The sequence below is a fragment of the Pseudophryne corroboree genome, chromosome 11 (genome assembly GCF_028390025.1).
Source record: "Pseudophryne corroboree isolate aPseCor3 chromosome 11, aPseCor3.hap2, whole genome shotgun sequence".
Lineage (NCBI taxonomy): Eukaryota > Metazoa > Chordata > Amphibia > Anura > Myobatrachidae > Pseudophryne > Pseudophryne corroboree.
The window spans coordinates 190,056,466-190,070,496 of NC_086454.1; the positions used below are offsets into that span (position 1 = coordinate 190,056,466).

At 42.0% G+C, this 14,031-nt stretch overlaps 2 protein-coding genes across 6 annotated transcripts in view; one reads left to right on the forward strand and one right to left on the reverse strand.

Annotated features, from left to right (window-relative positions):
* PC (pyruvate carboxylase) overlaps window positions 1-14,031 on the forward strand; it is a 1,082,342-nt gene that overhangs the window by 967,987 nt on the left and 100,324 nt on the right. The window lies entirely within an intron of this gene.
* LRFN4 (leucine rich repeat and fibronectin type III domain containing 4) overlaps window positions 1,187-14,031 on the reverse strand; it is a 36,386-nt gene continuing 23,541 nt past the window's right edge. Inside the window, exon 3 of the mRNA XM_063945162.1 lies at window positions 1,187-2,829. Coding sequence (XP_063801232.1) covers window positions 2,043-2,829 — 787 coding nt within the window. The 3' untranslated portion in view covers window positions 1,187-2,042. The remainder of the gene's footprint in view (window positions 2,830-14,031) is intronic.

Below are 14,031 nucleotides of genomic sequence, written 5' to 3' on the forward strand. Positions count from 1 at the left end.
TCAGTGAGTTTTGATCAGAGCTGTGCGGAAAAGATACAATAGGGAGGTAATGCACTGCCTCACCTGCCATAGACCTTTTTACTCCAGAGTTTTGACTATAAAAATGATTAGAATAATACAAAGAAGATATTTAAAATATATTCTTTGTATTTTTCATATACTATATATAATCAGAACTCTGCCGTAATGTCATTTTATTCTAGCTAATGCTGGGTACACACTTGCAGATAAATTCTGCAGTTCCAAGAAAAAATGTTCTGACTCGACAGAGCGATTTCAGATTGGTTTGAACCCATAAACAACATTCAGCGATTTTTGGGTCAGTGTGCGATGTCTTAAGATGTTTTCAACAGGATCGGGAGGTCGCAAACAAGACAGCATAAGCAGCACATCAGATCCCAGCCTCCCGATCTGACTATTGCAGGAGCGTTTGAAGCTGTTTATCGGCTTTCGCTCGTACATACACGGTATTCAATTATCGGGCTGATCAGCTAATATTTATATGATCGTCTGATAACTGTATATTGTGTTTGTATGCGCATTAGTTGTTAAATGACTTCAAATCGTTTAGAACACCTGATTTCCAAAAAAACACTGCTATAAACTGTTATAGGTGTTCCATGACACATGTTGAAATACGTTTTAGATTCCTCTCTTTTATAAAATAACAAATTTACTTCCAACCTTTTACATTTGTTCTTCCTGGGCAATGACAACCCAAGTTTCATTTAAATGGCATTTGGTACTAAAAAATTTAAAACAATGAGCAGTGCAAACTTGTAGTTCTTTGGTTTTCTGCATTTTTAATGAGTCACAGGGATATTTAATAACTGTTGTGATATCTTAATGAAGACTTCTGGAAATGGGCAGCTATATACTGCAGTTACCATGCTGATTAGCTATGTTATTGGTGTAATTAGGGGCACTTGTCTTCACAATAAATCGCTCACATATTACTGTAACTCTGAATTTTATACACCACAAGCAGTTATTTTTTATTTCAGTTCAAAACACCACTATTTTTTTATTTATTTTTTATTTTATTGGCAAATGAATAAAAAAAAAATCCAATGAATAGAGATATTTATATATTTTTATAGTTTTAACATTAGTGAGAACTTTAAAGTGCTGCAGCCATTTTAACTCACTGTGTAACATTTGCATTTATGGGTAAATTGCCTGTAAATCAGGAGAAAGCAGAACATTTAATGGCAAAATAATACAAGGTCCCACTTTGGATCCATTACAGAAGGTTATACCAAGCATGGTATACACAAACTTGTATTAATTTTCTGAATGCTAATTAAAACTGGTTTGGCTTTATTCTAATCATTTTTTGGATAACACATAGTCAGTACATAATATAAATCAATGTTAGAGTGTCTATGGTCAGTTATTTTTCCATGGCTTTGTGAACCCACCTGACAAGTTGTCAGCAAGTATTGGAAAAGTGGTGACACCTCCTGATGTGCCTCCTTATGTCAATCTGTGAATTTATTTTTTCAGACCTCACAAGCTTGTTCCTAAGATTTTCATTTACATATAAATCTTCTTCAATTGAGGTTTTGGTAAACTGTATTTTTTTGATTCTTAGAAAAAAAAATGGAATGTTTTATTTTGTTGTGATAGCCTCACAATTTCAGTCCTTTTTAGAACTTCACTGGTAGCTTATTTAGTTTGGCTCCATTGTGCTTATGCAATAAGGAACATACCTCTGAGGTCAGGAAAGGTTGTACAGTTTACCAAATACATCCAAGGATATAATCACAAGGTGCCACCACATCCACAGAGAATGTTATAAGATACTTCCACACAAAAATGTATTCCGTTTTAGGACCAGGGAAAGTTTTATTTTTTTGTCTGTCGCAATCTCACAATAAACCAATTTGTAATCAATTGCAAACGTAACACTTTTTGTTGAGAATGAAGTGCTTGCTAATGGCTCATTTTTGAAGAATATTTAGCTGCTGTTCAACAAATTGAATATTTGCATCTCTATGTAGAGGTTGCTATAACAGTTCTGAGTGTAGCAGTGTCCTCAACTACACTACACTTTCTTCAAGCTCATCTGAGCCAGTGAATAATACTGGTTTTCCCTTGGGCAATTCTGTCCCACAGTGTGAAAGCATGCCGTGCACAGACTGACTCCTCTTTGTCCATATAACGCTCAGTCGCTTGGCATAGCTATAGCATGTGGTGGTTGCCATTTCCCCCATGTCTACAGAACAGCTCCGCTTGGTTTTTGGAATATCAAAACCGATGCCATCTTCGGGGCTTGATCCCCACTGTGGTCCCTCCAGTTCTGAAGCCTTAATGATTTTGTCATCCTCTTTTTCTGACACTTCTCTGTGCCTGGCCTTTCTACGTTGAGGTTTAACTCCATGTACAACCCTTCCTGTATCCTCTTTATAAGTCCCCTGGGAACAACATGCTTTGGCAGACTCATTGTTTAGTCTGCGTTGTAGAAGCATGCCATTGGACATCACCTGGCTTCCATTGGTTTGTGAGTAAACATTGGTAACCTTAGGAATGTCAGATCGGGAACTACTGCACACCTTGTATTTGACCATCATAACCACGGTAAAGACCAACAACGTGACCACAATGACTCCTCCAACAATTATAGTTAATGTGCCCCCTAGAAAATGAGCATGCAGAGAACGGCAGTCTGGATATGCTTCTCCTGTAGAAAACTGAACGCAACCCAAGGACTTGGTAGCAGCCAATGATGTTGCAACATCATCAAAAATGGCCAGTATGCAAAGATCATAATCTACTCCTGACACCAGATGTTTCAAGGCAAAGTGCTTGGTTGTGGAAGGCAGAATCCTGTAGAAAGAGAGAACGCTTTAGTAAATGGAGCTTACAGTAAAAATAAACCTACAGCATTTCCAAAATAGTAGAAAACAATTTCTACTACCTTACATTTTCTTTGCTTTGTTCTAAAAGGACCAGTAGACTCAGCAGCTACAGTAAAATAACAAACTGGTCTATATAAAAGTCACCATCTCATCAATAATGATACACATAGAAGTGCCAGGAACAGATCAGAACCTAAGATACGAGAGAACATTGTTGTGGTGTCCATTTTCCCAATGGAGTGTAATGGCCTTCTCTTGTCTCTCTATGCAGATGATGTATGGCTACAGAACTTCCACTCATGCAGACATGGTAATGGCAGTATATCATACCTTTTTAGCTAGTTCTGAACTTCCTTAGCTTCTTATTCATGGAAGACAAGGGCATTGTAAGCCTGGCTGCCATTAAAATTATGTATACTGTAAGCTTCCTAATATATTTTTCTAAATTGTACAATCTACACCCTAATAAGAAAATGTTATATTAATTAATTGAAAAGTGGAGTCCCCGATTTAAGAAAAAAAAATATCTTAACCATAGATTTTCAGAACAGAGCCTCTGCTTATCATTTTATTATTTGTTACACACAGAGCACAATACAGCCGACTATGAAACATATGTCTGTCTAAAGCCATACATTGTCAACCTGGTGTAAATCCATATACTGTAACACTTGTGTATGCCATTCACAAACAAGAATCCTTAGAGTATTAATATACTGATAGTTTACCGTTCATATGGTAGCACAGAAACAATTTGCTTACTGCTCTACCATCACACCCAGTTAGTACTATATATAAAAATCATACTGAGGGCACTAGATCATTTTTCATTAGATGAGCATACCTGCCAAGCAATGTTGGCACCAAGAACATTAATCATACTATACAGCAAACCTTCAGAGATTTAATATCTATTGGGGCTCTCTCTCTTTGCAACTGGCAGCTATTAGTTCATTGCATAGTTGGATAGTATACACTTTTATTGTCAATCCATATGAGGTGTAATCACAGCATTTACTCTGCATACATACAGAAATCTGTGGTGCTCCATCATTTTGTAGTCTTTAGGGAATTGCCTTTAGTGGAATATGGCTTTGCGATACCCTTGGGACTGAGGTACTTAGACTGTTCCACAGACAATGTTGAAGCAAATTGTAGTTACTATATTTCGTAATCAGAGGTAACTGATGAAGTATAATCGCTTCTCTTCTGACCGTGGGAATGCCAACAACCTCCTGCTATGACCATATTGAAGTCTCCCACAGCCATATAATTTTCAGGATCTGAAGTTCAGTGAATTGGACATCATACTTGTGTAATAGTAAAAACTTCTAAATGTACAGATGTGTCCTCATACAATGTGTCCTCAGTCAGACGAAACAGCCCCTCTCGCTCGCCAGGTCCCGGGCGACACTGCTGCACCAATCGTCTTTCTCACTAAATATGTGCATCTTATTCACATAAATAACATAAATGGGAGCAACAATCTGCGAAATGTGTGCAAACGTTTGCGAATAAGTCTGAATCTGTATAGAAAGTGCTACAATGCAGCATCTGCATCTTTTTCTCACGCCAACTTCCCTTATGTTTCATCTGTAACTTTGTACATGTTTCAAACAAATTCCTGTTTGTGTAAGGTCACAGCTCAGCATCTCTATTACACTTTGTGCGGCTTACCACTGCTTCTGTGGTAAGAATAATATGCTAATTTAAAGAAGAGCACTAGAACTCTTGGAGCAGCTCAGTTTTGCCACGTGTTTCATGCTGTATGGTGTGTGGATGCTAGGTGGAAGAGGACAGATCTGTAGTAGCCCTTTACACATCACAGTATTCCGTAATTATCTGCCCTCAGTCAATCTATATTGAAAATAGTTCTGCTGCTATAACCATCTGCAGGAATCTCTTATGGGAAGAGCTCGCGATGCAAACTGTTAAATTCACTTTTTATAGTTTTTCTTTGGTCTTCTTTCTTGCTTAACAAAATCATTCTAAAGGAGATGTTCCCACGAATGAAAGTGGTCCCTCTCTAAAGCCCTGTTGAATGGAATCAACTAAGACATCTCATTCTTCTTCTTCTTCTCCCTCTGGCTATTCATTGTAGAATATGCTCTGTTTGTACTGCAATAGAAATATCTTTTGTAGGAGGAGTATTATATGATGAGAACATACAGAATACACTGTCCTGAATAGGATTAGATGATGATACTGCTTATTGAATGAAGTCACTTCAGTGGTGATAAATACGGATGTGTCCACATACACCTATCCTCAAATAATGCTATTTAGCTACGTTTGCTGTGCCACAGGCTTTGCTTTTTTTTTTTTTCTTTTATTAAATATGTATCTCAGTCTGCGACTTTATAGCAATTCTAATCCTAAGTACAGTGTGTAGTATACTATAAGCAAATTTGCATGCAACTAAGATGCAAAATTCAAGAGTACGCAGGCACATGAATAGCTACCTGTTGAGAAGAGTCTAGTCACTGCATGTAAAGGATACAGTAGGTGTATGAAGACACATCTGTACAGTTTAATAGTGTTGACATTATCCAGGCACCTTAAAACCACAATAAGAATAAGATACACCATTTAAAACACCACACTGCTCCTAGTCCAACACTATACAAATCACAATTTATACCCCCAGAATTCTGAATTTGATATATGCCAAATTATAAAAGAAACTTTTTTTTTTTTTTTACATCAACACTACCTGTAGGAAATGTTTCACCAATTTCCAAGACACTGTAAAGTTACCTACAAAACCTCTCACGTAAAGCAGACCGTCCGTGGTGTAAATCTCGAAGCCCAAGTGACTTCCTCACATACAGTTTAAGGCTTTCTACTACTCCCATCATAATGCCCTGGACACTGCCAAACAAACACATTTCCAATCTCTCATCTCTGCTCAGGCTTCGAACCCCAAGCGACTTTTCATTTAATTCTTAACCCTCCCTCATCCGACATACCAGTCACTATCAATGCGCAAGATCTAGCTTTCCTACTTCACACCTACTCTCTAACCTATCGATGCTATTCCCTCACAAATCAGTATAGCTCTGTGCTCATCCCAGCCTTAACTAAAAACTGTAATCTCTTTATACTGGTATCTTTCCATCATTGTTCAAGCATGCAGTGATTACTCCCATCCTAAAAAAATAATGAAATAAATCTTCCCCTAAGTCTCTTTAACTACTGTCCCATCTCTCAGCTTCCATGTCCCTCCAAGTTACTTCGTTTTAATCCTACCTATCGAATCGGGTTGGGTACGGGATCCCGGCGGTCAAAACACCAACGCCGGAATCCCGAGTGTCAGAATGCAGGCAGGGGGCGAGTGGAACAAAGCCCCTTGCGGGCTTGGTGGCTCGCTTCGCTCGCCACAGGTTCTATTCCCACTCCATGAGTGTCGTGGACACCCAGAAGTGGGAATAGCTGTGGCGGCGCTGACTGTATTCTGGCGGCCGGGATTGTGGTGTCAGTATTTTGACCATCTGGATTCCGACCGCCATGATTCCAACTACATCTCATCTAATTGCGCTTTCAGTGTTTGCTCCTCTGAATCCACCTCATCTTCTCTACCTCTATTACATATTAACACATAGTAACATAATATCTAAGGTTGAAAAAAGACAATTTGCCCTTCAAGTTCAACCTATTTGTGGTCTCCTATGCAGGATTATTTTAGTCTAAATTTTGTCTGATGCTGATGTCAGCTGTTGTGTTTTATTCCTCTTTTTATAGTAACTATAGTGCGCGACTATACACCATTACCCTGGATATCCTTATCCATTAGGAATTTATCTAACCCATCCTTATAGGTGTTGACTGAGTCCGCCATTACAACTCCCGCAGGCAGGGAATTCCAAACATGTATTGTCCTTACTGTGAAAAAAAGCTTTACACCGCATTGTGCGGAATCTCCTCTCCTCTAACCTAAGCGAGTGTCCACGTGTCCTCTGTGCTGATCTTACCAAAAACAGGTCCCGTGCAAGCTCTGTGTACTGTATTTGTAGATATTGATCATGTTCCCTTTTATTCTCCTCTTTTCCAATGTAAACATGCCTAGCCTTGCAAGCCTTTACTCGTATTCCAGCATCTCCATGCCCTTAATTAGTTTGGTCGCCCGCCTCTGAACCTTTTCTAGCTCCAGAATATCCTTTTTGTAGTATGGTGCCCAAAATTGCACACAGTATTCAAGATGTGGCCTCACTAGTGATTTATATAATGGAAGTATAACACTCTCGTCCCTTGCATCAATTCCCCGTTTTATGCATGCTAATATCTTATTAGCCTTCTTTGCTGCAATCCTACTTTGGGTACTGCTGCTTAGTTTGCCATCTACTTGAACACCTAAGTAATTTTCAAGTACAGAATCCCCTAGTATTACCCCATTTAGTATGTAGGTGTAATTTTTGTTCTTGCTACCACAGTGCATTACCTTACACCTGTCTGTATTGAAGTGCATTCTCCATTTGGCTGCCCATGCTTCTAATTTAACTAAGTTGTTCTGAAGAGACTCGACATCCCCCTCCGTATTTATAACTTTACACAATTTAGTATCATCTGCAAAAATTGACACTATACTCTCTAGACCAGTGGTTCTCAAACTCGGTCCTCGGGACCCCACACAGTGCATGTTTTGCAGGTAACCCAGCAGGTGCACAGGTGTATTAATTGCTCACTGACACATTTTAAAAGGTCCGCAGGTGGAGCTAATTATGTCACTTGTGATTCTGTGAGGAGACCTGCAAAACATGCACCGTGTGGGGTCCTGAGGACCGAGTTTGAGAACCTGTGCTCTAGACCTTCTGTTAGGTCGTTAATGAAAATATTGAACAATAGCGGTCCTAATACTGAGCCTTGTGCCACACCACTTAACACTTCAGTCCAATTTGAAAATGATCCATTAACCACAACGCGCTGTTCCCTATTATCTAACCAATTTTTGACACAAGTGCATATTGTGCTCCCTAGCCCTATTTCTTGTAGTTTATAGATAAGACGCATGTGTGGTACAGTGTCGAAAGCTTTAGCAAAGTCTAAACAGATTACATCCACCTCCTTACCCTGATCAAGGTTCGCACTTACTGTTTCATAAAAGCCAAGTAAGTTGGTTTGACATGATCTGTCCTTTACAAATCCACGTTGATTCCTTTTAAGGACCTTATTGACTTCAAGGAACTTTTGAATACTATCCTATAGAATACCTTCCAATACTTTCCCCACTATAGATGTAAGACTAACTGGTCTATAATTACCCGGTTCAGCTTTACTTCCCTTTTTGAATATTGGCACTACTTCCGCTATACGCCAGTCTTTGGGAACCATACCTGATATAACTGAATCTTTAAATATCAAAAATAGTGGTCTTGCAAGTTCAGAGTGAAGCTCCATTAGAACCCTTGGGTGAATTCCATCGGGACCCGGTGACCGATTAGTCTTTAAATTTTTTAATCGGTCACAGACTACCTCCTCACTTAAATAAGCACTTATCAGTGGGACATTATAATTATTGAGATTGTGTGTTAGTCCCTGAATTAGGTCCTCTTTTGTAAATACCGTTAAAAAAACTTATTTAGTTTGTTCGCTATGTCATTATCATTTTTGACTAAAACTCCCAACTTGTCTTTTAAAGGGCCTATACTCTCCTTCTTTAATCTCTTGCTGTTGATGTAGTTAAAGATTTTTTTGGGATTCGCTTTGCTTTTCTTTGCTAGTTTTTCAGTTTCTACTTTAGCCGCTCTTATTTCTTTTTTGCATATTTTCTTACAGTCCTTATAGGGGTATAGGCAATTACCGGTGAATCGCGGCAATTTTTCGGCCGTTTTTTAATTCGACACAATTCGACCGTCGAATTCCAGCAAGTGGGTGCCGGAATTCAACATATTCAATAAAAAACGGATTCGACAGTCCCGCTGTCGAAAAACGGCCGATTTGACGGATTTTGATCCGATTTTTAAAAACCGGGAAAAAACCCGAAAAAAAATTGCATGGGGTCCCCCCTCCAAAGCATAATCAGCCTCGGGCTCTTCGAGCCGGTCCTGGTTCTAAAAATCCGGGGGGGGAAAATGACAGGGGATCCCCCGTATTTTTAAAACCAGCACCGGGCTCTGCGCCTGGTGCAAAAAATACGGGGGACAAAGAGTAGGGGTCCGCTGGTACCTGTAGTTCTACTGGGAAAAAAATACCCAAATAAAAACAGGACACGCACACCGTGAGAGTAAAACTTTATTTCACACATGTCGACACACACATACTTACCTATGTTCACACGCCGACCTCTGTCCACTTGTCCATGTAGAATCCACGGTGTACCTGTGAATAAAATTATACTCCCCTCAATCCAGTGTCCGGATCTTTTAAAATAATCCTCGTACTTGGCAAAACAACAAAACGAACACCCGGACCAAACGGACTGAAAGGGTTCCCATGTTTACACATGGGATCCCTTTCCACGAATGCAGAGACCCCCCCGTGACTGCTGTCACAGAAAGGTCTCTTAAGCCAATCAGGAAGCGCTACTTCGTGGCACTCTCCTGATTGGCTGGATGCGCGTCTGCTGGCAGACAGCGCATCGCACAGCTCCCTCCATTAGTTTCAATGGTGGGAACTTTGCGGTCAGCGGTGGGGTTACCCGCGGTCAGCGGCTGATCGCGGGTGACCTCACCGCTGACCACAAAGTTCCCACCATTGAATATAATGGAGAGGCTTTGCGATGCGCTGTCTGACAGCTCAGACGCGCATAGCCAATCAGCAGAGTGCCAGGACGTTGCGCTCGCTGATTGGCTGAAGGGACCTTTCTGTGACAGCAGTCACGGGGGGTTGTCGGCATTCGGGGAAAGGGGGACCCCTTTCAGTCCGTTTGGTCCGGGTGTTAGTTTTTTTTTTTTTTGCCAAGTACGTGGATTATAATCTGGACACTGGATCAGGTGAGTATAATTTTATTCACAGGTACACGTGGATTCTACTTGGACAAGTGGACAGAGGTCGGCGTGTGAACATAGGTAAGTATGTGTGTGTGTCGACATGTGTGAAATAAAGTTTTACTCTCACGGTGTGCGTGTCCTGTTTTTATTTGGGTATTTTTTTCAGTAGAACTACAGGTACCAGCGGGCCCGTTTTTCTCCCGCATGCTGGTACTTGTGGTTCTCCAAGTACCATCTTGCGGGGGGGGGGGGGGCTTGCTGGGACTTGTAGTACTTCTGGAAAAACCAATATTCTATCTATTTTCTCAAGGCTATCAGCCCCCCATCCGCAGCCCTTGGATGGGGGGGACAGCCTCGGGCTTCACCCCTGGCCCTTGGGTGGCTGGGGGGGGGGACCCCTTGATTGAAGGGGTCCCCACTCCCCCAGGGTACCCCGGCCAGGGGTGACTAGTTGGATATTTAATGTCACGGCCGCAGGGCGCTGTATAAAAGTGACCCCCGGCTGTGGCATTATCTGTCCAGCTAGTGGAGCCCGATGCTGGTGTAAAAAATACGGGGGACCCCTACTCTTTTTGTCCCCCGTATTTTTTGCACCAGCACCAGTCGCAGAGCCCGGTGCTGGTTTTAAAAATACGGGGGATCCCCTGTCATTTCCCCCCCCGGATTTTTAGAACCAGGACCGGCTCGAAGAGCCAGAGGCTGGTTATGCTTAGGAGGGGGGACCCCATGCAATTTTTTTTCTGATTTTTACCATTCCATTTAAAAAAATAATAATAAAAAATATATATTTTTAAAAATATATAAATAATACTTGTGCCTCCAAAATAGACAAACCAAGTACCTAATCCCTTCTAATATAAATAGATATGCTATGACCAATAAAAAAAACACCAAAAAAAACATGTTTTTAAAAATTTTTATTAGATTCTGCCACCAAAGTGAGGTGGATTGAAAATGACGAATTTACTGTCTAAAAGCACTGTTGTCGAATTTCCAAACTTCAATTGAATATACTTTTGCCGAATTGCCGCATTTGTACCATTGTAGAAATGTAGAATTTGACAAATGTCGAATTTCAAAAAGTCGAATTTGGAAAGTCCGTTTTTTTGACGGAAAGTACTGAATTGCATTGTCGAATTATTTTTTTTGGCGAAAATGTCCCGTTTTTCAACATTTTCGGGAATTCGACCGCATTTGCATATACCCCATAGTGTTGAAATGACTCCGCACTCCCGTCAGATTTGTATTTTTTGAATGCTCACCTTTTCTTGCCCATAAATTCCTTTATCTTTTTGTTAAGCCACATTGGTTTGGGATTTTTATTCCTTATTTTGCTGCTCGTGGGAATAAATTTGAGAGTATTTTTAACTAGCAGTTATTTTAATACATCCCTTTTCTCCGTAGTATTTTTTCCTTGAAACAAAATTTCCCATTTAATAACCCTTTGCTTCCCTCATCATGTCAAAGTTGGCTTTGCTGAAGTTTAGAGTCCTAGTTGAGCCAGTATAGGACTGCTTATGAAAACTGATATTGAATGTGACCATATTGTGGTCGCTGTTTCCTATGTGCTTCCCTACTATAATTTTTGATACCAATTCCCCATTGTTTGTTAATACCAGGTCTAAGATTGCATTGTACCTAGTAGGTTCCTTGATTAATTGAACTAAGTAGTTATTATTTAGTGTGTTTAAAATCATGTTACCCCTAGCAGTATCACATGAATCGTTTATCCAGTTTCTCTGGGTAGTTAAAATCTCCCATGATACAAGAAATTTCACAAGTGCGCCCGTTACAATTATATGGTTAATGACTGATAAATTAATGCACTCTGAACAGGTGATGTTTTCTATTGTGGTGCTGACAATAAATAAACAATACCAATACACAGTAAAGGTCCATACACACTTAACGATATAATGAGCGACGTCGCTCATTTCCCCCCTCCTTGAGCGACGTCGCTCATTATATCGTTAAGTGTGTATGCCGCCAGCGACGATCGATGCGCGGCCCCGCGGGTCGGCAACGATCGTCGCTGTCGGTAGGGCATGCATGAAGGATGTGGACTGTCGTCCACGACCTTCATGCAGGGCTGGCGGGGGCGTGACGTCACTGAGCGATATGAGCGGTCATATCGCTCAGTGCGTACAGCCGGCCGCCGACTGGCCGGCCCGGGAGGGGGAGACGTTAGACGATGTCGCTTACAGAGCGACGTCGTCTAATGTGTATGGGCCTTAACTAATAAGAAAAAATGTGTGTATTTATTTTCTCTGACGTCCTAGTGGATGCTGGGACTCCGTAAGGACCATGGGGAATAGCGGCTCCGCAGGAGACAGGGCACAAAATAAAAGCTTAAGGATCAGGTGGTGTGCACTGGCTCCTCCCCCTATGACCCTCCTCCAAGCCTCAGTTAGATTTTTGTGCCCGGCCGAGAAGGGTGCAATCTAGGTGGCTCTCCTGAGCTGCTTAGAATAAAAGTTTAGTTTAGGTTTTTTTTTTATTTTCAGTGAGTCCTGCTGGCAACAGGCTCGCTGCATCGTGGGACTAAGGGGAGAAGAAGCGAACTCACCTGCGTGCAGAGTGGATTGGGCTTCTTAGGCTACTGGACATTAGCTCCAGAGGGACGATCACAGGTACAGCCTGGATGGGTCACCGGAGCCGCGCCGCCGTCCCCCTTACAGAGCCAGAAGAGACGAAGAGGTCCGGTGAAATCGGCGGCAGAAGACATCCTGTCTTCAGACTAAGGTAGCGCACAGCACCGCAGCTGTGCGCCATTGCTCTCAGCACACTTCACACTCCGGTCACTGAGGGTGCAGGGCGCTGGGGGGGAGCGCCCTGAGACGCAATATAACAGTATATACCTTAGGTGGCAAAAAGAATACATCACATATAGCTCCTGGGCTATATGGATGTATTTTAACCCCTGCCATTTTTACACAAAAAAGCGGGAGATAAGGACGTCGTGAAGGGGCGGAGCCTATCTCCTCAGCACACAAGCGCCATTTTCCCTCACAGCTCCGCTGGAAGGACGGCTCCCTGACTCTCCCCTGCAGTCCTGCTTCAGAATCAGGGTAAAAAAGAGAAGGGGGGGCATTTTTGGCAGCAAATAACGATAATAACAGCAGCTATAATAAGAATTTACTTACCGATAATTCTATTTCTCATAGTCCGTAGTGGATGCTGGGGACTCCGTCAGGACCATGGGGAATAGCGGGCTCCGCAGGAGACAGGGCACATCTAAAAAAGCTTTTAGGTCACATGGTGCGTACTGGCTCCTCCCCCTATGACCCTCCTCCAAGCCTCAGTTAGGTACTGTGCCCGGACGAGCGTACACAATAAGGAAGGATCTTGAATCCCGGGTAAGACTCATACCAGCCACACCAATCACACCATACAACTTGTGATCTGAACCCAGTTAACAGTATGATAACAAAACGAAGTAGCCTCTAAAAAGATGGCTCACAACAATAATAACCCGATTTTTGTAACAATAACTATGTACAAGTATTGCAGACAATCCGCACTTGGGATGGGCGCCCAGCATCCACTACGGACTATGAGAAATAGAATTATCGGTAAGTAAATTCTTATTTTCTCTAACGTCCTAGTGGATGCTGGGGACTCCGTCAGGACCATGGGGATTATACCAAAGCTCCCAAACGGGCGGGAGAGTGCGGATGACTCTGCAGCACCGAATGAGAAAACTCCAGGTCCTCTGTAGCCAGAGTATCAAATTTGTAAAATTTTACAAACGTGTTCTCCCCTGACCACGTAGCTGCTCGGCAAAGTTGTAATGCCGAGACTCCTCGGGCAGCCGCCCAAGATGAGCCCACCTTCCTTGTGGAGTGGGCCTTTACAGATTTAGGCTGTGGCACGCCTGCCACAGAATGTGCAAGTTGGATTGTGCTACAGATCCAACGTGCAATCGTCTGTTTAGACGCAGGAGCACCCATCTTGTTGGGTGCATACAATGTAAACAACGAGTCAGTTTTTCTGACTCCAGCTGTCCTTGAAATATATATTTTTAATGCTCTGACAACGTCCAGTAACTTGGAGTCCTCCAAGTCGCTAGTAGCCGCAGGCACCACAATAGGCTGGTTTAAGTGAAATGCCGAAACCACCTTAGGGAGAAATTGAGGACGCGTCCTCAATTCTGCCCTGTCCGAATGGAATATCAGATATGGGCTCTTGTATGACAAAGCTGCCAACTCTGAAACTCTCCTGGCAGAAGCCAGGGCCAACAGCAT